At 40.5% G+C, this 24,567-nt stretch overlaps 1 protein-coding gene across 1 annotated transcript; it reads left to right on the top strand.

The window, feature by feature from the left end:
* The first annotated feature begins 23,332 nt into the window (after positions 1 to 23,332).
* MCCD1 (mitochondrial coiled-coil domain 1) lies at positions 23,333 to 24,565 on the top strand. The gene is made up of 2 exons (XM_074236736.1): positions 23,333 to 23,560; positions 24,073 to 24,565. The coding sequence occupies exons 1-2, from the start codon at positions 23,399 to 23,401 to the stop codon at positions 24,256 to 24,258; spliced, it is 348 nt and encodes a 115-aa protein (XP_074092837.1). The 5' UTR covers positions 23,333 to 23,398; the 3' UTR covers positions 24,259 to 24,565.
* The last annotated feature ends 2 nt before the right edge of the window (positions 24,566 to 24,567 follow it).

Below are 24,567 nucleotides of genomic sequence, written 5' to 3'. Positions count from 1 at the left end.
CACTAGCTTTGGTAGAGGAGTCAATCTGATGGCTCAATCTTTGATGGACAGCAGCAAGCTTCACCACCTCCAGTCTGAGGTGCCAACAGGGAGACGGTCAAAATGATGGTGGAGAGGGTGAGGCATTCCAGGTGGGGGTGGCAGCAAAAACCTTTCCTTTAGTTGGGAGGGGGGAAGGGGGGGGATGCTAACTGTGAAGACCCAGCTTTGTGGGGAAGGGGGGCCAGCCCCCCGGGACCAGGCTCACAAGAAGGCATAGCACCATTCTCGAAGGCAGCAGAGGCCACTCCTGAAAGAGGTCCTCATCCTTCTTCAGCACCAAGAACTGGCCCAGGACCATGTAGGCCTTGTGGAAGCCCTAGGCCTCCAGCTGCTTGGCCAGCACCAATCCGATGCCCCCATGGGCAATGCCCACATGGGCTCCTCCCCCACGGGCTCGGCCACGAAGTCCCTGTATTAATGGGAGGTGGTCATGGCCCCTCGCTGCCCAGCCACGGCCTCCCAAGCGGCCTCTCCTGCCACGCGCTCAATCCTGCAGGCCGCGTGCTGGATTCCACTGCCAGGTCAGAGCAGGTTTAGTCTTGGAGGGTCCAGATCCTGAAGAGAGAGAAGATCAAGCTCATTTATGAAAATCTTCGGCTCATTTTTGCCTTCATCTCAGTGAAGGATCCATTTCAGAAAGTATACTCAATACCCAAAGTAGATAAAAGATATAAAACATTTATTTCCTCCATTACAAAAGAAATACTTCGAACACAAAAACCTTCATAAGCAGACGTTAAGGAAAAACTAAATACTGAAATACTAGGAAAACACCTATTATACTCTACAGGGAAGGGAAGTTAACTCTGTAAAACTGTTCAACAGGTATTTCACATATTTCTCAGATCTATATTGTCTAACATACCTCACAAGTCCAGAACTTCTTTAAATTCGAAACTTAAATACAAAATAAGGAGAAAAGTCATATATGTAGCAAAAAAGAGGATTCATAATATAAAAGCAATACATTTCTATTTCAAGAAAGCCTATATAATAAATACTACACAATGTGTTCAAAATTGTTCATCTTTTCTTTGATTCCTTGTAAGTTGTCTTCAGTTCTCTGTAATGCAGTTTACTTTTTTCCCTCCCAAATTCTACCCCTACAATTAAGCATGGATATATACAAATACATGCATACATACATATATTTACATTAGATACACATATACATACATGCATCCATATTCATAGATATCTATATATTTGGTTTGTGTGCCTTTCATTTTTTAACATTTTCTGAAAGCAACAACCTCTTCTCACTCCTCTATTTTACTTCTTTTCAATATGTTGCCCTCTCATTCCTTAACTTTCTGCCCTGCTAAGAATCCCTCCCTTACAAATCTTTCTAAATGCCCCCTCTTCACTGATATGTATATATCTTCTATGTATCCTCTTCTCCTGTTCCCTTACCATTTTGATATCTTCTTTATCTTCTCTTCTTATTTCTTTTTTTTTTAGGTGTTTTTTTTTTGCAAGGCAATGGGGTTAAGTGGCTTGCCCAAGGCCACAAGGCTAGGTAATTTTTAAGTGTCTGAGGCCAGATTTGAACTCAGGTACTCCTGACTCCAAGGCCAGTGCTCTGTCCACTGCGCCACCTAGCCATCCCACCTCTTCTTATTTCTTTCTAAAATTAAAATACTTTTATACCCATATGTGTATGTATATATATATTTGTATATATGTTTCTAACCCATTCCCAATGAGAACAGGTTTCCAGAACTACCATTTCTCCTTCCCCATCTAGTGCTTCTGTATCAATTCTTCCTCTTACACCTCATTTGTATACAATAACTTTTTTTTTTATCTTTTCCCATACCATTTTACTTTTTAGAATCCTATCCTGTTCAGGTTAACCCCAATCTTTCCTTCAAACTACCCAATAACTAATAGCAATCTTGGACATATGGTTTACATTTTCATGTATAAGTAGCAAACAATTCTTCCTTATTGAGTCCCTTGTAATTAGTTATTAAAAACTAATTTTTTTTATTTATTTTTTATTGGATCTTGTATGGCAAATTTTCTATTACATTCAGATCTTATTGCAACAAAAGCCTGAATGTCTTGCAATTCATTGAATATCCTTTTTTGGCTCAGGATTATGCTTAACTTTGGTTGTTTTATTTTTGGGGTTTTTTTTTTAGGTTTTTGCAAGGCAAACGGGGTTAAGTGGCTTGCCCAAGGCCACACAGTTAGGTCATTATTAAGTGTCTGAGACCGTATTTGAACCCAGGTACTCCTGACTCCAGGGCCGGTGCTTTATCCACTGTGCCACCTAGCCACCCCCCATGCTTAACTTTGAAAGGGATGATATTTTCAGCTCCAACTCCAGTTCTCTTGTTCTTACATATGTAGAATTCCAAGACCTGCAGTCTTTTAATGGAACCACTGCTAGGTCTTGTGTAATTATAATTGTGACTCCACCTTATTTGAATTTTTTTCTTTGTTGCTCTTAATATTTGTTCTTTTATCTGGGAGTTTTGGAATTTGTCTATGATGTTCCTTTCAGTTTTCATCCTAGGATCCCTTTCAGATGGTGATCGGTGAATTTTTCCTATGTCTACTTTCTTATCTTGTTGTAATACATCATGACAATTTTCTTTAACTATGTTGTGTATTATTCATTTGTATTATGTATTATTATAATTTATAAATTGTATTATTTATCAAGTTCTTTTTCTTTTTATCATTGGTTTGAAGTAGTCCAATTATTCTGATGTTTTCTTGATCTTTCCTCCAGATTGGTTGGTTTTCTTATGAGGTGTTTCACATTCTCTTTCATTTTTTCATTTTTTTATATTTGTTTTATTATTTCTTGGTCTCTTATAACTTCACTGGTTTCCCCTTGCCCAAGTCTGATTTTCAAGGACTACTTTTCTTCCTTAAGATTCTTGATCTTTTATAGTTGGTTAAATATCTTTTCATAATTTTCTTGTTTTTATTGGATTGTTCTTATTTTTAAAAATGTTTTCCTCAGTCTCTTTTATTTGATTATTAAAGACTTTTTTGAGTTCTATGAATTCTTTTTGAGAAAGTGGTCATTTGACCTTACTCTTTGGGATAGGGGAGGTTTTTTTTGCTTCAGTTTCTTCTTCTGAAGATGAACCAGGATCTTCTCTATTTCTTTTTCCTTTGTCTACTCATTTAAAAAAATTGTTTTAATTGTTAATTGTTTTTATATTTACCTCTAGTTCTGGAGAGTATGGGATGGGGCCTCTGGCCTCAGGAACTTTGTCCTGGTCCAATATCTGCACTCCTTTTCCCCTCCAAACCACAGCTGGGGCCCCTCCACAAACTATGCTGGTGATGATCTTATTCCCTGAGAAGTCCTTCATTGGATAACTTTAAGTTATCCCCTCTAGTCTGGAACCAAAACCAAGAGCTCAGTTCTCCTTTAAGTGTTCACAAACAGTGGTGTCCTACCCACCTGGCTTGTTCTGGTTCTTTCTTACCTCAGACCTGGTCGGCAGCACAGCTGGACCTGGTGTCCCTTATAAGCAGACTTTCTTTCTCTTCCTTCTCTTGGATGCCTGACTCCCCACATTGTCTGAACTGGAGGTGATAGTTCCTCTGACTGAGAGGAATACCACCTCCCAACCAAATTGCCCTAGGGATACCTCTTGCTGTTTCAGGGAGCTTGCCAGAGGTGTTTACACTTCACTCCCCTTTTATCCCAGGAGGACCACTATTCTTCCCCAACTCTTTTTTATTTTTACTACTCTATGTTCACCCTGAGATGCTTTTTTTGACTCATTTGTTGAGGAAATATGTAGAGTTTGGGCTGTTCTGACCTACTTAGTCGTTTTCCAAAAATTCTCTCTAAGTCCAGAACTTCTGACCAGCAGTGCTTTTTAAAAGTTCTTTTAGGGGGCAGCTAGGTGGTGCAGTGGATAAAGCACTGGCCCTGGAGTCAGGAGTACCTGGGTTCAAATCTGGTCTCAAAAACTTAATAATTACCTAGTTGTGTGGCCTTGGGTAAGCCACTTAACTCTATTTGCCTTACAAAAAAAAAAAAAAAAGGTTCTTTTAGGAGCAAATTCCTTTTGGAAGAGTTATCTCTACCCCTTAATCTGTTGAAGAAATCACCACCTAAGGTTTAGCAACCAGTACCCATTCTCAAACTCAGAGGTAACCCCTAGGGTTGGAAATATAACTTTCTTAAAACTAATATTTGTGACCAGAGCACAGGGAAAGAAATACAAAATAGAAGATCCAGGCAAAGACCTTATTGAGGGACATACAGTCTCAAAGACACCTAGGTAGGTACATATTCTCACTGCCACACTTTTGGAAACTGTTATAACATGGGAGAGGGAGTACAAATCTCATCCACCATCTGACCCATATACTCTGACCCATGGAAGTCTAAAGGAACATTTTGGGGGCCCCCAAAAGAGGGCTTCTTAAAAGAGATTATAAACTCGGTTTTTATTAATCCTTATAATCCATATAGGTGTGTGAGAAATGTAAGGTGTTGGTCTTCACAGGGTGTGGAGGGGAGCCCTTAGGGAATCCATTACAAAGGGAGAATGGCCCAGCCAATCAAAAGACTGGAAGAGTTTTCCTAATCCAATTCCAGGGATACCAAACCCCAAAATAGTTCTCAACTGGTCAAGAGTGACCTAGAGATCTTGACCTAATGCTACTGAGTTTGCACAATTAGGCAATTGAATATTAACCCACACACGCCCTGTGACAATTTGGGTTCATTAGCATATCATGCATTGGATGATATGGGGGGGATCAAATTAGGGGCATGTCACGAAATGGGTGGACCTCTTAGATTGTTACTCAAACTCTGAGAGCCTATGAACATCCAAGAGGGAGGGGAAAGAGTTTCTGAAGACCATAAATTGCCTGAGGTTGAGGACTAATCTGTACTTTACCCCTAGGTGAGGTACCTGTACCTTGTAAGATGTATCTTGCAAGGTTCATGAATAGAATATACAATTTTCTCTCACTCTAGCAGGTTTTTCTTTTCTTTTCATTCATTTATAACAATTTGGGGGCTCATGCCAGGATCTTCAGAACTCCTCAAGGAATCCCCAGAAGAGACAGGGGAAGGAGCACTCATAGCTTGATTTCAAGCCAGATCCTTATTTCTTTTCTGGGGTTCCCTCAGGTAGATATCTGAATGGACCTGAACCCTGCCATTGATGGGGAGAGTGATGAAAAATTGTGGAAACGACCCAGAAAGGTAAGGAAAATTCTTCTGTAGTGATGTTCCTGCCCCTTTCATGGAGAATTGAGAAAAAAAGTCAGGTGAGTGGACATCAGTGGTTGGGATAACCACTTGGGGCACTTTTGGTGCGTAAACTGCAAGCTAGAGCTCCCCATCCAGGATTTTTTCAATAACTCAGGCAGTGAGCCTAGTGCATGCATTCCAAAGCACTACCCACCTGGGTTCCTTGCACTACTTGCCTGAGTTTCTTCTCCTAGATATAAGGATTAACATATGGAAGCATAGTAGTAGAATAATCAGGCAACTACTAATCAATTGAATATCCCAATCTATTTGATGAAGTTACAGGCCATGAACAAATCAAAAACAAAAAGGCACCTCCCCTGGAGCTAGGCCTCTGACTGGTTTCTGAGTGACTTGTGGAAGTCAACAAAATAACAAAACAAGTTCTAATTTGTAATATGTTTTGGTTTCTGAGGTATAAATGCTGATACTGAAAATTTGGCAAGTATCTCTCTGGTACAAACTGCTTACAGCTTGCTGTTGGTAGGAGTCACTCTCTGGAGACCCAAACTATGGATGCTGAGATCATATAAGGTAGTTCAGAAGGAGGGCTGCCTGAATTTGTCTCAAGTACATTTTTATTCTTTGTTCCTAGTTTGGTCCTCTGAAACCCAATAGAAATTGCAAACCTCCATCAAACAATAGGAGATGATGGAAGTGATAGTATTGGATACTAACTGGACCTGGAACGGTCTCTAGGTTTTATTTTTTCTTACGTCATCATCATACTAGCTAAAATTTATAAAAAAGCCTCCTATATGCTAAGCACTATGCTAAGCATTTTACAAATATTATCATTTGATTCTTACAAATGAGATAACAGTACTTAATATCTGTAAAATGCTTAGCACAGTGGGATATAGTATTCTGAGAGATACCTACTCTGAGAGGTAGGTACTATTGTTATGCCCATCCTACAGAGGAAACCAAGGCAGACAGGAGTGACCTGCCCAGGGCCACATAACTAGTGAGTATCTAAAATCAGACACTGGGATTCTTCTTAACTCCAGGTCCAGCACTCTGTCACTGCCCCACTTGGCTACCTAAAAAATTGATGGTAGAAATTTCCATTTAGAAATGGATTCTTTCAGTGATTTCTCATGAATCAAGGTTTTATTGGAACTCTTCTCAATTTGTTCCAAGTTATTTGGTTTTGACTCTTAGGTTGACTGAAACCTCTCCTAGCAAAGTACATTTGTCATATTGCCTTCAATATCCTTTAATAACAGTAGTAGAAAACTGAGTTCAATGGGGAGACAATAAAATACATAATGATGGATTCTGAATTTTGGAAACAGCACAGAAATCCTGACCATAGATGAAAGGAAGGCTTACTCTTGGGTTCCTGATTGGTGCTCATCCAACCTCAGCTTGAAGACCTCTAAGGGGAGGAAACCACTGTCTCTCAAGACAACCTGTATTGCTTTCTGACATTGCTAGGAAATTTTTTCCTTGATGTCAAGCCTTGAATTGCCTCTGTAATTTCCATGCTTTGCTCCTGGTTCTACTTTATGGGGACAAAAAATAATTTGAAATACTCTTTTTTATGTTAATTTTTTTTTTTTAGGGTTTTGCAAGGCAAATGGGGTTAAGTGGCTTGCCCAAGGCCACACAGCTAGGTAATTATTAAGTATCTGAGACTGGATTTGAACCCAGGTACTCCTGACTCCAGGGCCGGTGCTTTATCCACTGTGCCACCTAGCCACCCCTATGTTAATACTTCAGATAATGGAGTGGACAGTGGAGCAGTGAATAAAGCACTGGCCTTGGAGTCAGGAGGTCCTGAATTCAAATGTGACCTCAGACACTTGACACTTATTAACTGGGTTAACTTGGGCAAGTCACTTGCCTGATTGCCTTGCATCTAGAGTCATCTCCAATCATCCTGATCCATATCTGGCCACTTGGAACCAGGTGGCTCTGTAGGGGTAAGTGAGACTAATGACTTAGCACAGCCCCGCCCCCCTCACTCAAATCCCGTTCACTTACTTTTCATAGTATCACTTCCCTGAAGTCATGGTCTTCTTTGAGAATGAAGAACAAACATCATCCATCATCACAGTATTCCGAGTCTTATCTTCTCCAGGCTAAATAAACCCAAGTCTTTCAACTATCCTCCACTGATGGATAATCATGAAAAATCTCAATAGTAGAGAACTGGTAAGAAACACCTCTCTCCTCTCAGCAGAGGAGGTGGAAACCAATCAAAAGGGATCTGGGATTCTACTTCTGCAACTGCTATGATCCCATCCACACTGGATAAATACCTCTTAAGCTTTTTTTTTTAATCCCTAGAGCTTTAACCCCAGGGCACATGAGATAATATTTGTTAAAAGCTACAAAGAAGGAAGAAAGGGAGGGAGGAAGAGAGGAAGGAAGGAAGGAAGGAAACATTTAGCACAATACCTGGCACAGAGTAATAAAAGCTAACATAATAACATAAAATAAATAAATAATATAATAGTGCTTACTATATCCCAGATGTGCTAAGTGTTTTATAATTTTTATTTCATTTGTTCCTTACAACAATCTTACAAGGTAAGTGCTAATATTACATTCATTTTACAGATGAGAAAAGCAAAGTAACTTGTCTAGGATCATACCATACATATCTGAGACAGACTTTGAACTCAGGTCTTCCAGACTCCAGGCCTGGAGCTCTATCTATTATACTACCTAGTTGCCTAAAAGTGTTAAATATGTATATATGTATATATATATTAGATGCTATATAAATGTTTTTCCTTTCCCTAACTCACCTTACAGCACCTAACAATAAACTATTTAATAAATACTTGTTAAATTGAGTTGAATTTGTTGAATGTGGAAGAAGTAAATGGGGAAGAAACAGGTTTATAGAGAAGGAATTATATTAACAATTAACATTTACTATAGCATTTTCCAAAACACTTATATATATATGTTAATATAGAATGGCATAAAATATATATATTATGGTATATATTTATAATATATTATATTATTATATATCACAAAATAAATAATTATAAAATAAATTTAACCTATATGATCTCATTTGATTTTCACAATAACCCTGTGAAGGGGGTTACTATTGTTATCCCCATCTCATAGATAAGGAAGCCATAAGAAAATAAGGATTACAGTTGTCAGGTGTCTATGGCAAAATCTGAACTCAAGACTTCCTGACAAAAGGAACTCATTTCATAGATTGGATTTAGCATGGTTGTTTACCAAAATCTACCTCAATGTTGATATTCCCTTAAATGGCCTCTGCGATCCTGAACTCCAAAATTGGCATTGTATCCTCTGTGACACTTAGTTGTTCATAAATGAGGAAAGAGAAAGAAAACAGGAAAGACAAAGTTGGAGGTTTAGAAGAAGGTTTTAGAAGAATAAAGGAGGGGATGGCTAGATGGCGGCTAGGTGGTGCAGTGAATAGAGCACCGGCCTTGGAGTCAGGAGTACCTGAGTTCAAATCTGACCTCAGACACTTAATAATTACCTAGCTGTGTGGCCTTGGGCAAGCCACTTAACCCCATTGCCTTGAAAATCTAAAAAAAAGAAGAAGAAGAAGAATAGTGGAAAAATCTGTGGGGTTCTTTGTATTTGCATGTCTCTGACCTCTTCTTTGTTTTCTTTACTATCTGGAGATTTTTGCAGACTTGATTGGTAGGAAGGCCATAAATCTACATATGTGATTCAGGGCACTTCTGTCTGCCTACTTTCCTCAACTATAAAATAGGGTGAGGATCCAGAGGGAGGTGAGTGGGATAGAGTAGTAAGGAAAGAAGAAACTAAGACAAAGTTGCTACCTCAAACCTTAATCTTCCCTTTTCTCATTCCCTTCTTTACTAGTGTTTCCATCATTTAATATGAGCCTCCAAGAGATCCCTGGAGCGAATCTCACTCTTGGATGCCTGGTATTTGGCTTCTCCTCATCTATTATCACCCTGACCTGATGCAGAGAATCAAGGGCATAGGGAATATTGAAATTAATTGGAAACAAATTTTATAAATCTTTTGCTTGCACTGTTAAAAATCTTTACTCTTTCTCTATCACTCAGAGCCCTTGACCCCTCCCCAAAAGACAAACTCTCCCATGCGGGACTTGGGCAACTCCCAAATCACTACCTCTTCCCATGGATCCTGAAGGGGGTATTTAAGGAGATTCTGGCCAGGTTTGTCCTCTTTTTACTTTCAGACTTCTGCTAGATCTGGCAACTGGACTGTCAGGATTAAATTAGCAATTCCTTTGGTTTTCTTTAATCTCTCTGACTTCTCTGTCATTTTATGTTGTAATTACTTCTCAATAAATGTCTATTTTCTTTTATACACCTGCATTCCTGAGTCAAGAAGTGATTCTTCACAGGAAAACACTAAATCTATTGCAACATTTTGGCAACCAGTGAAGGATATTTCTACCCTTGACCCTGGAGCTCCCTCAAGCTCAAACTCAGAGAGGTGAGAATCACCCTTTTCCAGACCCAAGATTTCTAGAAAATTAGGAAAATTAAATTGGACCTTTTAGCCACCCTTCTTATTTGCCCCTTCTCTTGACCCTGGGGTAATGCAAGAGAAGGTGCTGTGAATTCAATCCTTTGAGTTGAGGCTGTGAGAGCGTGTGTTTTTTAGAGTTAACAGAGATGATCATCTGGAAGCAGGGTTCATAGGTTTGTGGCCTTAGGAGTATGACTTTGTCTCATATATTTGAGAGGTACCAAATATATGCATAGAAGAATTTTTGACTATAGGTCCAATCAGTATGTTATTTGTTAATCTATTAGTATAGGAAGTAATCATTAGAATTAAAACATTGGGAAAACTTATTTCATGCCAAAGACCTCCCCCCATCTCATTGGAAGGAATTAGACTTACTGGTTTTAAAAAATAAGTATCTTACAAAATTCTGTTACATTGAATTGGCCTGGATATAATCTAAAAGGAGATGAAATCCATGGCACTCTTAAACATGACAATGGAATTAGACAAATTTTGCCAAAAGACAGAGAGAATTACTCATTAGTTATTAGAAATTAGTTATGTTCAAACTTTTATGGCATTAGCAAACCACCAAGAACTTGTTAAAAAATAAAAAGTATTAGTGACAAAATCCCTTCTCAGTGAGGAGGATCCAGAACAGCTAGACATATTTGATTACCTAATTCTATATAGGGTCCCTCCCCCAGTGGCTTCCCTGACTCCAGAGGCTTCGCCCAACTCTAGCGTTATTCAAACTCTAGCTTCACCAGAACCCCAGAACAGTTCTTCTGGCTTGAAATCTTCCACCCATCCCCCAATCTCTAGTTATTCAATCTAGAACCAGGTCCTTAAACACTCTAGGGTCAAAATCAAGTGTCCCTTATGACTCAGCCTGAGAAGCTTTAGCTGAAACCTTGTGTACTCCCCCTCTATATGCTCCCTCTCAGACAGAGCAAGGCCAAAACCTGCCCAGTTGAGGCTTAGAAATCCCAGCTAAAAGGAAAATTGCCTCCAAGCATGAGTCTGAGTTTACTCCAAGCCATGATCAGGCTCTCAACTATTTAAATTTTGAATTGAGTACTTCTCATACCAGGAGAGGAACTCTTATCTTTTACCATAGCAGCAATCATCTTCTCCCATACCCCTGGTTCCTCCACCTCCCCAGCAATCTCCTCCTGCATATTCTGGGTTCATCCACTGGTCTCTCCCTCTCCAACACTGGCAATCCTTCCCCCTGCTCAACCTTCCCCTGTTCTTCTGGCTCCCCCCCTTCAAAAGGATTCCCAAAATATTTTTACTTTTGAGTGGATTCCTCCTGAAAGATTGCCTCCATATCAACTGATGTGGATTGTTACTCCTACAGGGATTTAGGGACAGCTCCCATCTTTTTGGTCAAACATTGGGAAAAGATTTAAGAGACTTAAAGTTAGATGACAGCACAATATCCAGTATGTTGATATTCTGATCTGCAGCCTAACATGAGAATCTGCTTTGAGAGATGCTACCCAAACCCTAAATTTTCTAGGATCAAGAGGATATATAGTCTCAATGAATGAAGTTCAAATAGTCTCTCAATCTGTCAAATATCTGCGGCTTCACGTTCTCTCACCAAAGAGAGAAAACAATTTTATCCATCCCTCCCCCAGTCACTTAGAAACATCTGCATGCTGTGGGTTTTATAGAATTTGTATACCAAATTTGGGGGAAATTGTTAAACCTCTTTATGATGTAATAGAAGACCCTGACAATCTGCCCTTAGGGTCCAGATCAAGCAAAGGCTTTTGAGACCTTAAAATATAAACTGACTTTTTCTTCAGCATTAGCATTACTTAATTTAGATAAGTCCTTCACCTTATATGTAGATGAGAGGCAAGGTCAGGCTTTAGGAGTCCTTGCTCAGACAATGGACCCAAATTTGAGACCTGTGGCTTATTTCTCAAAGCAGATAAATCAGGTAGTTCTGGGATGGCCAGCATGTCTTCGAGGAGTTGCAGCCACAGCCCTTCTGATAGAAAAGGCTACTTAAACTCACTCTAGGCCAACCTCTGGAAGTTCTTATTCCCCCCACAGAGTATCTTGGAGGCAAAAGGCTCTCTGAACAAAATATCAGGCCCTTCTATTAGACATACCTGACCTCTCAGGGTCTGCCACAGTCTCAACCCCACAACCCTGTTCCCTTGACAATCCACCGGCAAGTAGTTTAATTCATGATTGTAAGGAGACTTTAGACTCAGTATATTCCAATTGACCTGCCTTAAAAGACATCCCCCTCACTACCTAGATGAGGAATAGTATTACAGATAAGACAAGCTTTATTTTATTTTTTTATTTTAAAGATTTTATTTATTTTGAGTTTTACAGTTTTTCCCCTAATCTTACTCCCTGCCCTACAGAAGGCAATTTGTCAGTCTTCACAATGTTTTCATGGTATTCATTGATCCAAACTGAATGTGATGAGAGATGACACAGTGGATAAAGCCCCTGCCCTGGAGTCAGGAGTACCTGGGTTCAAATCTGGTCTCAGACACTTGGTGATTGCCTAGCTGTGTGGCCTTGGGCAAGCCACTTAACTCCATTTGCCTTGCAAAAACCTAAAAATAAATAAATGTGATGAGAGAGAAAAGGAAGAAAAATAAAGTAAAAGAGATAGCAAGATTACATAATAAGATATCAGCTTTTTTTTTCTAAATTAAAGTTAATAGTCTTTGATCTTTGTTTAAACTCCACAATTCTTTCTCTGGATACAGATGATATTCTCCATCACAGACAGCCCAAAATTGTCCCTGATTGTTGCAATGATGGAATGACCAAGTCCATCAAGTTTGATCATCACCCCCATGTTGCTGTTAGGGTGTACAATGTTTTTCTGGTTCTGCTCATCTTGCTCAGCATCAGCTCATGCAAATCCCTCCAGGCTTCCCTGAATTCCCCTCCTGGTTTCTAATAGAACAATAGTGTTCCATGACATACATATATCAGTTGGTTAAACTACTCCCCAATTGAAGGACATTTACTTGATTTCCAATTCTTTGCCACCACAAAGAAGGCTGCTATGAATATTTTTGTACAAGTGATGTTTTTAACCCCTTTTCATCATCTCTTCAAGGTACCCAGTAGTGGTTTGCACATTTTTTGTTGCTCTTTGGGCATAATTCCAATTGCTCTCCAGAAAGGTTGGATGAGTTCACATCAAGCTTTATTTTAAAAGGAGAGAAAAAAACCAGGATATACAGTTGTCAGCCTCCATGCTATAGAAACTGAACTTCTCCCACCTGGGTCTTCTGCTCAGAAAACTGAGCTGATTGCACTTACTAGGGCTCTAGAATTAGGGAAAAGCAAAAGGATAAACATTTTTACTGATTCAAAGTATGCCTTTCTAATCCTACATACACATGCAGCTATTTGGAAAGAAAAGGGATATCTCACAGCAAAAAGAAACCCCAAAACTCCCCTTAATAGAATAATCAGGAAATTCTAGATCTTCTCCAAGCTGTTCAAAAACCCAAAAAGTAGTCCTATTTTGTAGAGGTCACCAGACAGATGATTCAGATATAATTGTGGAGAATAGGCTGGCTGATCCGGCAGCTAAGCGAGCAGCCTGTCAGCCTATTACATTGGCTCCTTTAATTCCACATTTGCCTGAATCCCTCTCTCCTCCATAGTACCTAGGAGGTAAGCTTTAGCCAAAGACAGGGATATACACTCTCCTCCTCTGTTTGGTATCAAACACCCTCGGGTCAACTCTTCATCCCAGGAGAGAGTCAGTGAAAACTTCTCTTTGGATTACACCTGGCCATTCACTTGGGAAGAGAAGCCCTTTATTCTCTAGTAACATCTATTTTTACAGGCCACAAGCTAAGGGAGACTGTCAGCCAAGTCTGCAGAGCCTGCTCCATTTGTGCTCAAGTAAACCCTGAGGATGGGATTAAACCTACACTCTTAAAACCTGTGCAAAGGAGAAGTACCTATCCTGGGGAAGACTGGCAAATTGACTTCACCCATATGCCCCCTTTGCATGGCTTTAAGCTCCTCCCTGTATTGGTGGACACCTTCACCTCCTGGGTGGAAGCATGGCTTTATAGAACTGAGAGAATCCAGGAAGTCTTCCAAGTCCTTCTTAAAGAGATAATCCCACACTTTGGCCAGTCTTGCTCTTTGCAGTGATAATGGCCTTGCTTTTGTCTCTCAGATAACTCAGGGAATAGCTGAGGGCTTTGAACATCACATACTTTCTCCACTCAGCTTGGTGCCCTCAAGCCTCAGGAAGTAGAAAAGATGAACAACACTCTCAAAAGGACCTTAGCTAAATTATGCCAAGAGACTAAGGAAGACTGAATAACACTTCTCCCAGTTGGATTGTTGAGAGTTCATATTGCTCCATGAGAAAATATTAAGTTTAACCCCTTTGAACTGTTATATGGCAGACCATTCCTGACATCTGATATCCTTTTTTTTTTAAGGTTTTTTTGCAAGGCAAATGGGGTTAAGTGGCTTGCCTAAAGCCACACAGCTAGGTAATTATTAAGTGTCTGAGGTCACATTTGAACTCAGGTCCTCCTAACTCCAGGGCCGATGCTCTATCCACTCCACCACCTAGCCACTCCAACATCTGATATTCTTGTAGACTCAGAGCAACACTTTTTGCCACACAATGGGGTGCTGTCAGAATAGCTCTCTGAATATGCTAACAAGCATCTCCCCAAACCTAAAGATAATTGCTCTAGAGAAGTCTCTCCTGTAAATCCAGGGGATGGTATATTTGAAATCCTAGATGGCTCACGGAACAGATCCACTGGGAGTGAAATAGAAGGAACCACACTGAGTTATTTTCCCTTCCCCAACAGCAGTGAAATTGGAAGGTCTCCCTAGATGGAATTTCTAGGATTAAACCTGTCCCTTCCCCAGGTTCTCCTCCAGGTGATATCACACATTGTTGTGAACCATTGGAAGACTAGGAGTACCTTTTTAAGAAGACATCCTGGTGGAGCCAAGATGGCACCAGGAAGAACCTCTCCTAGGTGTTTCCTCCATAATATTTTAAAAACCTAAAAATTAAGACTAACTAAATTTGTGAGAGTCAGAACCTACAAAAAGATCCAGTGAGGCAATTCTCCAGACCAAGGTAACCTGGAAAATAGTGGAAAGGCTCCACTCCATGGGGTTAGAGGGGCTACCCACCAGAGGGAAGGAACTTCAGCTTCTTGGAAGCAGCCCCAGGGCACCTGGGAGCCACAACTGGGGGGGGGGGCAGTTTCCTGACCAACACCACAGGGAGCATCGGGCACAATTGGAGGATCAACAGAGAGAATCTCTACCAGAGCTAGCACATGAAGCCCAGATGCTCAGGGCAGTTGCAGCAGTCAGCTCAGTCAGCTCAGTATCAGTGGCCACAGGACAGCACAAATCTAGGAAATGGAAGCAGGTGTGGAGTCAGTAAGGAGGAGCAAAGTGGGTAAGGAGGAGCCCCTAGGCAACTGAGCCTTGAGTGCTCAGCCCACCAAAGGTAGGGGAGTGGAGAGAGACTTCAGAGGTCTGCCCTCTGTACTTGGAACAGGACTCTGAGGCTCTGACCACATTCAGATCCTGATTGTACTCTAGGCCCCCATAGAACAGGTTCCCCCCCCCCACCTCAGCCCACCCCCCAGGACAGAGGGGCACACTTGTGGTCATTCACAGACCAGGAGGGAAGTCAGAGCTTCACCCACTGAGATCCTTGTAGGGGGTGTCCCAATAATACTAAAAAGTTCAGGAAACACCCCCAAACCAGGCACAGGCTGGAGAAATGAGTAAACAGAGAAAAAAGAGGAACACCATTGAGAAGATGCGGAAATACAAGCTCCTGCAACTAAAGACTCCAAGAAAAAATGGAAATTGGGCTCAGGCTATGATAGAGCTCAAAAAAGATTTTGAAAATCAAGTAAGGGATATAGAAGAAAAATTGGGAAAAGAAATGAGATGCAGGAAAAATATAAAAACGAAGTCAGCAGCTTAGTCAAGGAGATCCAAAAAAATGCTGAAGAAAATAACATGTTAAAAACCAGCATAGATCAAATGGATAAAACAGTTCAAAATGTTACTTTAAAAAGCAGAATTGGCCAGATGAAAAAAAATAAGAAAGCTCTCCAAGGAAAACAAATCCTTCAGATGTAGAATGGAGCTAAAGGAAGCTTTACGAGATGTTAATATGCAATACTTCAACACCAAAAGAATGAAAAATTAGAAGAAAATGTGAAATATCTCATTGAAAAAACAACTGATATGGAAAACAAATTCAGGAAAGATAATTTTAAAATTATTGGGATACCTGAAAGTCTTGATCAGGAAAAGAGCCTTGACCTCATTTTTAAAGAAATCCTACAGGAAAATTGCCTAGAAATCCTAGAAGCAGAGGGCAAAAATAGAAATTGAGAGAATCCATCAATCTCCCTCAGAAAGAGATCCAAAAAAAAATCCCCAGGAATATTTTAGCCAAGTTCCAGAACTCCCAAGTCAAAGAGAAAATATTAGAAGCAGCCAAAAGAACACAATTCAAATACTGTGGAGCTGCAGTCAGGATCACACAGGACTTAGCAACAGCTACATTAAGGGCTTGTAGGTCTTGGAATATAATATACTGGAAGGCAAAAGAGCTTGGAATGCAACTGAGAATCAACTACCAGCAAAACTGAGCATCCTCTTCCAGGGGAAAAGATGGACTTTAAATGAACCAGGGGAATTTCAATTGTTCCTTTTGAAATAACCAGAGCTGAACAGAAAGTCTGACCTTCAAATGCAGGACTCGGGTGAAGCATAGAGAGCAGAAGAGAAGGGTAAAATATGAAGGATTTAATGATGATTAAACTGCATGTATTCCTACATTGAAAAATGATACTGATAATATTCATATAAAACTGAGGCAGTTAGGTGGCGCAGTGGATAGAGCACCAGCCCTGAAGTCAGGAGTACCTGAGTTCAAATCCGGTTTCAGACACTTAATAATTACCTAGCTGTGTGGCCTTGGGCAAGTCACTTAACCCTATTGCCTTGCAAAAAAAAAAACCTAAAAACTAAAAAAAAAACCCCAAAATATTCATATAAAACTTCTCACTTAATAGAGCAGGTAGAAGGAGCTTTTATAGATGAAGAACAGAAGAGAGCTGAATTTGAAGATATAATATATTGTAAAAATGGAGTCAATGGGTGAAAGGGAAATGTAATGGGAGTAAGAGAAAGGAGAGGTGGAATAGGCTAAGATATTTCATACAATAAGATTTTTTTTTATTGCAATGAGCTATTGCAATGATATGGAAGGGGGGAAGGTGAGGGGGATGAGGAAACCTTTGCTCTCATCAGAGGTAGCTAGGAGAGGAAACAGCATATATACTTAATGGGGTATAGACATCTAGAGTAAGGAGAGAAGGGGGACAGGGGGAAGGGAGGGGATGTGAGTGATGGAGGAAAGGATGGACTGTGGGGGAGAGTGGTCAGATATAACACATTTTCTTTTTAACTCCTTGCAAGGGGCTGGGTTTGGGTGGCTTGTCAGGGACCACAGGGCCAGGTGGTTGCTGGGCCTAAGGGGTGGTATGTGGGCTCAGGGCCTCGTGGCTCCAGGGAAAATTAAAAAAAAAAGATGCTTTGAATGTGTCAGTGGATACTTTACACTCAGCATAACTGAGCTATTTTACCCTATTTGAATCATATTCTTAACCCCATCCTCACTGTCCTTAAACCAAAACTACTGCTGCTAATTATCTTTTGTTTTTTTCACTCCTATTTCTTCAGGCTTAGGGTTGTCATATTGTTCACAACTGGAACAAATGCTCTAGTTCAAATAGTAAAATTCTATAGGAAGGGTGGGGCTCACAATTACTGGGTGTGTCACCATCATCCTCAAGAGGCAAGCACTCCTTTTGCTTTCCCCTTACCCTCAGAGAAGCTGGCATGGAAGTTTACTTAGCAAAGATCAGTTTTGAATCTCCCTGGTATAATTATTGCCCATCTCTTCTCAAATCTAATGGCCCAAGACCCTTGTTTCTGAGCTGGAGAAATCTGGGAGGCTCTGTTGCTTTTGTCTCCACTCACATTTTTCTGAATGGATCTGGCATCAGCAGTAAAAGGACTTTTATTCATTTTCAACTGCCATTAAAACACCTTATATCCTTACAATGTTAATAAGAATATGCCTGGACCACTTCCAGATACCTGTAACATAGACCTCCCACAAACAGTCAGGATAAGGGCTCTCCTGAATCAGATAATAGGATCTCTTTGTTTCCCTGCTATTTTTCTTTCTAGATTGATTGATCTTAAGATCCTACACCCCTTACAGGTTCTCAGCTCTAGTTGTCTCTCCCCCACCAGCTTCTGGGTCACATACTTCCTCCTGCTATTTACAATAACACCTGTAATAATCATTCCTGTACTAAATGTGAACTTTGGGACAACATCCTTTGGTACCTATCTAAGGGAGCTGAATATTTGCTCCCCCAGCATGGCCTTTTGAAAATGAGGCCATACTCTGCAACAGTTAGAATTTCACTCCTTGCAAATGAGACCTCCCATATCCTCAGATATTCAAGAGTCACAACATTTTAGCCAGTGTGGTTCTAGATAATTGTATGGCTCTTGATAGATTATATATCTCCTTGCCTCTTCAGGTGGCAGGTCTGTGCTCTAGTCAACACATCTTACTCTATTTTTTTTTTTAGGTTTTTGCAAGGCAAATAGGGTTAAGTGGCTTGCCCAAGGCCACACAGCTAGGTAATTATTAAGTGTCTGAGGTCAAATTTGAACTCAGGTCCTCCTAACTCCAGGACCGGTACTCTATCCACTGTGCCACCTTGCTGCCGCTTACTCTATGTACATTAACAAATCCTATAAAGTGGAACTCCATACCCAGAGAATACTATAAAAAGTGACTTGGATACAAAACCTCCACTCCACCTTGAGCTCCTCTTTCTCAGGATCTCCCTGGAGTTCTTGCTGAGTCCTTCAATTGTTCCACTTATAATTGTTCTTTCTTCCTTTTTGGTCCTTGCCTATTTAAACTCCTTGTCAAATTTGTTTCTTCTAGGATCCAAACAATGGGTCTATTGCTAGTGACCTCACTGGAACATCAGCCTCTATCTCATCCTGATTGCCCACATCCCTTGGATACTACTTCAATTGAGTTTCATCTGCAGGATATTCCCTCTCCAAATGGGCCCTAATAGATGAAGGATAGGTAGGGAGATTGCTACATCTGTTCTTAGTCTTGAAGAAGTTCCGGAAGGCAGACCTTCATCCCAATTCCTCGTTAGAATCTAGATCCCCAATAGGGAATAATGAAATTAATTGGAAATAAATTTTACAATCTTTTGCTTGCAATTAACAATCTTCACTCTTCCTCTATCATTGTTAAAACACTCCATCTTGACCTCCAGTCTGTAAATCGAGCTAGGTTATGCAGGCACTGAAATTAGAGACCCTTGATCCCTCCCCAAAAGGCAAACTCTCCAATGCAGGACTCTGGGCAAATCCCAAATCACCACCTATTCCCATGGACCCTGAAGGGGGACTTAAAGAGATTTTGGCCAGGCTTGGCTTCTTTTTACTTTTCTATTAAATCTGGCAGCTGGATTGTCAGGATTAAATTAGCAATCCACGTGGTTCTTTAATCTTTAATTTCTCTATCACTTTTTTTGTGTTGCAACTACTTCTCAATAAAGCTCTTCTTTTTACACCTACATTCCAGGATCAATAAGTGATTCTTCATAGGAAAACACTAAACCCACTGCAATAGACTTGGCTTTGAGATGGAGAACCTCTAAACCAGGGACCCAGGATCCTAAGGTTGGAACCTATCAGAGCTGGACAACTGAAAATTCCATCAGATGAGCGCAGATATACCTGCCTTGTGGAACACTGAGGGTAAATCCTTAATGCTCAGTCTGAGCAGGGTAAGGAGTTATTAGAGTTGTGGGGACTTGGCTATATTTCCAGGGTTTAAAAAAGTGATGAATTTCCTCCAGACTCTTGGGGTTATGTGTCACAGTGGCTGGATCCCTGGGTCTGGAGTTAGTTAGACCTGAGTTCAAATGTAACTTCAGGGGCAGCTAGGTGGCTCAGTGGATAGAGCACCAGCCCTGGAGTCTGGAGTGCCTGAGTTCAAATCCAACCTTAGTCACTTAATAATTACCTAGCTGTGTGGCCTTGGGCAAGCCACTTAACCCCATTTGCCTTGCAAAAACTAAAAAAAAAAAATGTAACTTCAGACACTTAATAGCTATGCAACCATGGGTAAGTAGCTTAACTTCTGTTTCAACTACAAAAGTCCTCATCAAATGAGGCAAGTAGTCTACCTATCAAAGCAGACTCAGAAACTTTTTGAAAACAATTACAAAACACTTCTCACACAAATAAAATCAGATTTAAATAACTGAGCAAATATCAACTGCTCATGGATAGGCCAAGCAAATATAATAAGAATGACAATTCTACCTAAATTAAACTACTTGTTTAGTGCCCTAACAATCAAAATTCCAAAAAAAATTACTTTAATGAATTAGAAGAAATTATAAGTAAATTCATATGGGGAAATAAGAAATCGAGAATCTCCAGAGATTAATGGAAAAAAAAGTGTAAAAGAAGGTGGCTTAGCCCTACCAGATCTAAAAATATATTATAAAGCATCAGTCATCAAAACTGTCTAGTATTGGCTAGGAAACAGAGTGATAGACCAGTGGAATAGACTAGGTGCAATAGCAGGAAATGATTATAGTCATCTGCTGTTTGATAAACTCAGAGTCCAGCAATTGGGATAAAAACTCTCTTTGATAAAAACTGTCGGGAAAATTGGATAGTCCACCCCCCAAAAAAAGTATGGAAGAAACTTAGACCAACACCTCATACCCTATACACCAAGATAAGATAAAAGTGGATACAGGATCTAGACATAAAAAACAATATTATAAGCAAACTAGAAGATCAAGGAATAGTTTACCTTTCAGATCTATGGAAAGGGAAGCAATTTATGACCAAGGAAGAGATGGAAAACACCAATAAAAATAAACTAGGTACTTTTGATTAAATTAAAAAGCTTTTGCACAGAGAAAACCACTGTAACCAAGATTAAAAAAAATGGAGTAAATTGGGAAACAATTTTTACAACTAGTGTTTCTGACAAAGGACTCATCTCTAAAAATACACAGAGAACTGAAATTAAAAAAAAAAAGACAAGACATTCCCCAATTGACAAATGGTCAAAGGATATGCAAAGGCAATTTAAAGATGCCTTTAAAGATGAGGAAATCAAAGCAATCCATAGTCATATGAAAAATTGCTCTAAATCACTAGTTATTAAGAGAAATGCAAATTAAAACATCTCTGAGGTACCACCTCACACCTCTCAGACTGGTCAATATGACCAGAAAGGACAATGATCAGTGTTGGAAGGGATGTGGGGAATCTGGGACACTAATACATTGTTGGGGGAGCTGTGAACTCTTCTGACCTTTCTGGAGAGCTATTTGGAATTATGTCCAAAAAACAACAAAAAATATGTATACCCTTTGACCCAGCAACACCACTACCGGGTCTATATCCTGAAGAGATGATGAAAAAGGGTAAAAAACATCACCTGTACAAAAATATTCATAGCAGTTCTGTTTGTGGTGGCAAAGAAATGGAAACTGATGGGGAATGGCTTAACAAACTATGGTATATGTATGGGATAGAACACTATTGTTCTTTTAGAAACCAGGAGCGATGGGAATTCAGGGACACCTGGAACGATTTGCATGAACTGATGCTGATGCATGAACTGACTTCCATGAACTGAGGGAAATGAGCAAAACCAGAACATTGTACGGCCTAACAGCAACATGGAAGTGATGATCAACCTTAATGGACTTGTTCATACCAAGGCCTGATTGTTATCAGGCAGAATTTTGGGATATCTATGTAATTCTGCTGTATCTCATACTATACATTTCTTCCTTAAGAATATGATTTCTCTCTCATCACATTCAACTTAGATCAGAGCATACTATGGGAATGATTTAAAGACTAACAAACTGCCTTCTGTGGGGGGTGGGAAGCAAAATGGGAAAATTTTAAAACTCAAAATAAAACCTTTCTAAAATTAAAAATAAAATAAAATTACAAACTATTGCATCTTAAAAAAAAAAAGAAATTTTGAACACATTTATGCATGGCAGGGCCCTAATGCATTATTAAATCCAAAACAAGAAAGGTTGGCTGTCTCCTTCAAACTAGCCCTCTCAGGCTTTTGGACCTAGATTCCAGGGTTTGGCTTCAACTGAGACAGTGCTTAAAAACTTTAAGAGACTAATTTCAACTCCAAATTATGGGCATGATCCCTGTCCATAAGGAAGATAGTTCGGGGCAGATAGGTGGAGCACAGTCATGATAAAGGTCTGGCCCTGGAGTCAGCTGTGTAACTTTGGGCAAGTCACTTAACCCCACTGCCTTGCAAAAACTGATTAACTTTTTTTAAAAACAGGAAGATAGTTTGGTAAAACTTAAAATACATACAAATCAATTAGAAAATAGTTAAGTATTAAATTGTGTGGGATAAGCTTAGGTGAAATGTGGCTGATGATTTTCCAGAACTGTGCTGAATTTTCAACAGAAAGAAAAAGTATGGGGATTAGGAAGGGGAGAGCAGAAATAGTAAAAGATACCAGGCAGAAATGAGTACAACAAATTAAGACCAAATCTATAGTATGTGTTTAGTTCTAGCAGGTCAATTTTAGAAAAGGCATCAACAAACTGGAGGATCTACAAAGATCAGACAAAGGGACAGGAAGTTGAACATAGAGAATAATCCAGTATTTATTCATTTATCCATTCAACAGAACTTTGAAGCTCCTCCTAGCTCTGGGATTCTGATTATCTGTGAGCAAAAAGTAATAGTGGGAGCAAAAAGTAATAGTGGGGGGGGTGGCATAGTGGCGTAGTGGATAAAGCACCAGTCAGGAGTATCTGGGTTCAAATACAGTCTCAGACACTTAATAATTACCTAGCTGTGTGGCCTTGGGTAAGCCACTTAACACCATTTGCCTTGCAAAAACCTAAAAAAAAAAGTAATAGTGGGGAGTATTGGGAGATAAAGAGAGCCCAGAATGTGAGGAAGAAGAGGAACAATTTGAAGCAGAATGACAATTTTGTCAAATCTAACTGGGGGGAGCAATACTACCTTTCCACAAACCAAAAAATTCAAACCTAAGCAGAAGATACATTCTAATAAAGTGATATTATCCATGAAGGATAGGCCTGAGAATTAGGGTAGGAAGAGGTTGGGACCCTGCTCTGGGGAAAAGGAACAAGCAGGAATGAATGCAAGGAACAGGAAGAGAATGAATGGGTAACAGGAAGAAAATATAAATCTGAACTAGGTAAAGAACTGGACCACTTGGGTTCAATTCTCTAGCACCCAAGATCCAGAGTAGAATGGTGCCTAGTTGATTGAAAGCCCAGGAGCTTTGAGAGCTTGTGGATTCGGGAGCTGGTCAGTCTAGGGAGGGAGCAAGAGGCAGTGAAGCGGACAGGGGCGGGGGACTGGGCAGGGCTGGGGCATTGAAGCGAGGCTGGGCCCAGAGGAAGCCAGTTCCTGGCAGTTGGAAGGCAGTTCAGACATAACTCCCTCCCCAGCCCCAGCCTGCCATGGGTCTCCCTCTACCCTGGCTCTCTCGTTGCTGTTGTCGTCTATTGCCCGCCTGGATCATGGCCCCCCACACCTCTCGTGGGGCCTATTCACAGAATGCTAGGCCACCTAGAGAGGAACTAGCTACGCAAGAGACCAGGAAGACTCTATCCCCAAACAGGGTAAGAGGAATGGCGTTGGTGGGGAGAAGAGGGGAAGAGGGATAACATAGCTTTAGCCTGGAAGGGACAAATCTTAGTTCAATTCAGTTCATCCCCCTACATTCTGGACCTAAGAATCTAATTTTAGGATCCATACTAGAACACTTCCCCACCTCTTAATTTTTAATACTGAGGGATTCAACCCTTCCTATTACCTCCTCCCCACCCCCCACCCGTCCCCCATACCTTCATATAACAGAGTCCACAATGTCCTTGAACAGGTCCCTGGTTTAAGAGTTAATTATTCGTCAGAGGGGAGGTGGTTTTCTTTCAGCAAGGCCTTACAGTCCCTCATATCTAAAGGCTATAAGACCTGCCTCCTCTTCCAGAATCTACCCCAGTTCCCATTGTCTTACTATATTACAAGGGGCTAGGTTGGGATTCAATGGTGGGGGGTGGGAAGAACTTTTTCTCCCCAGTAAACTCAGTGTGACAGTTAAGTTGCTCTGTTCCCTCTGCACTCTCCCCTCCAGGGTCTAGGCCACAGAAGAGCCAAGTTGGCCCAGGCAGAAGAATTGCTGGAGCAGCAGTTAGAGCTGTACCAAGCCCTACTGGAGGGGCAAGAAGGGGTATGGGAAGCTCAAGCTCTTGTGCTCAAGATCCAGAAGCTGAAGGAGCAAATGAGGCGGCACCGAGAAAGTCTGAGAGGTGATGCCTGATGGGACCTGTCCTTACCTTCCTTCACTGGCTGAACCTAAGTAAACACTTCTAAGAACCCTTTTTAATCTAAGGTCCCATCCTGTTTCCTTCCTTTTTTGGAGCACAGAGAACATCCAATGACAAGAAAAGGAATGTTCTCTTGAGAGGAACTGGGAAGGGGTACTCAAAGGAATTCAGCCCTCACCCTATTAACTGAATTTCCTCACAATGATCCTATTTCCAGTCCCCTAAGATGACTTCCATTTCTCCCCCTAGGCTGAAGACACCACCCAGTGCCACCCTTTAAATAAAGGAGCAAAACTCTCAGA

The sequence above is a fragment of the Macrotis lagotis genome, chromosome 5 (genome assembly GCF_037893015.1).
Source record: "Macrotis lagotis isolate mMagLag1 chromosome 5, bilby.v1.9.chrom.fasta, whole genome shotgun sequence".
Taxonomy (NCBI): domain Eukaryota; kingdom Metazoa; phylum Chordata; class Mammalia; order Peramelemorphia; family Peramelidae; genus Macrotis; species Macrotis lagotis.
This window is presented reverse-complemented; position numbering and strand designations above follow the sequence as displayed.

Excerpts from the sequence above, each read along its gene's own strand:
- MCCD1 (XM_074236736.1), top strand. The coding sequence starts at position 23,399 with ATGGGTCTCCCTCTACCCTGGCTCTCTCGTTGCTGTTGTCGTCTATTG. Across the intron at positions 23,561-24,072 it reads AGACTCTATCCCCAAACAGG|GGTCTAGGCCACAGAAGAGC; the intron begins GTAAGAGGAATG and ends TCTCCCCTCCAG.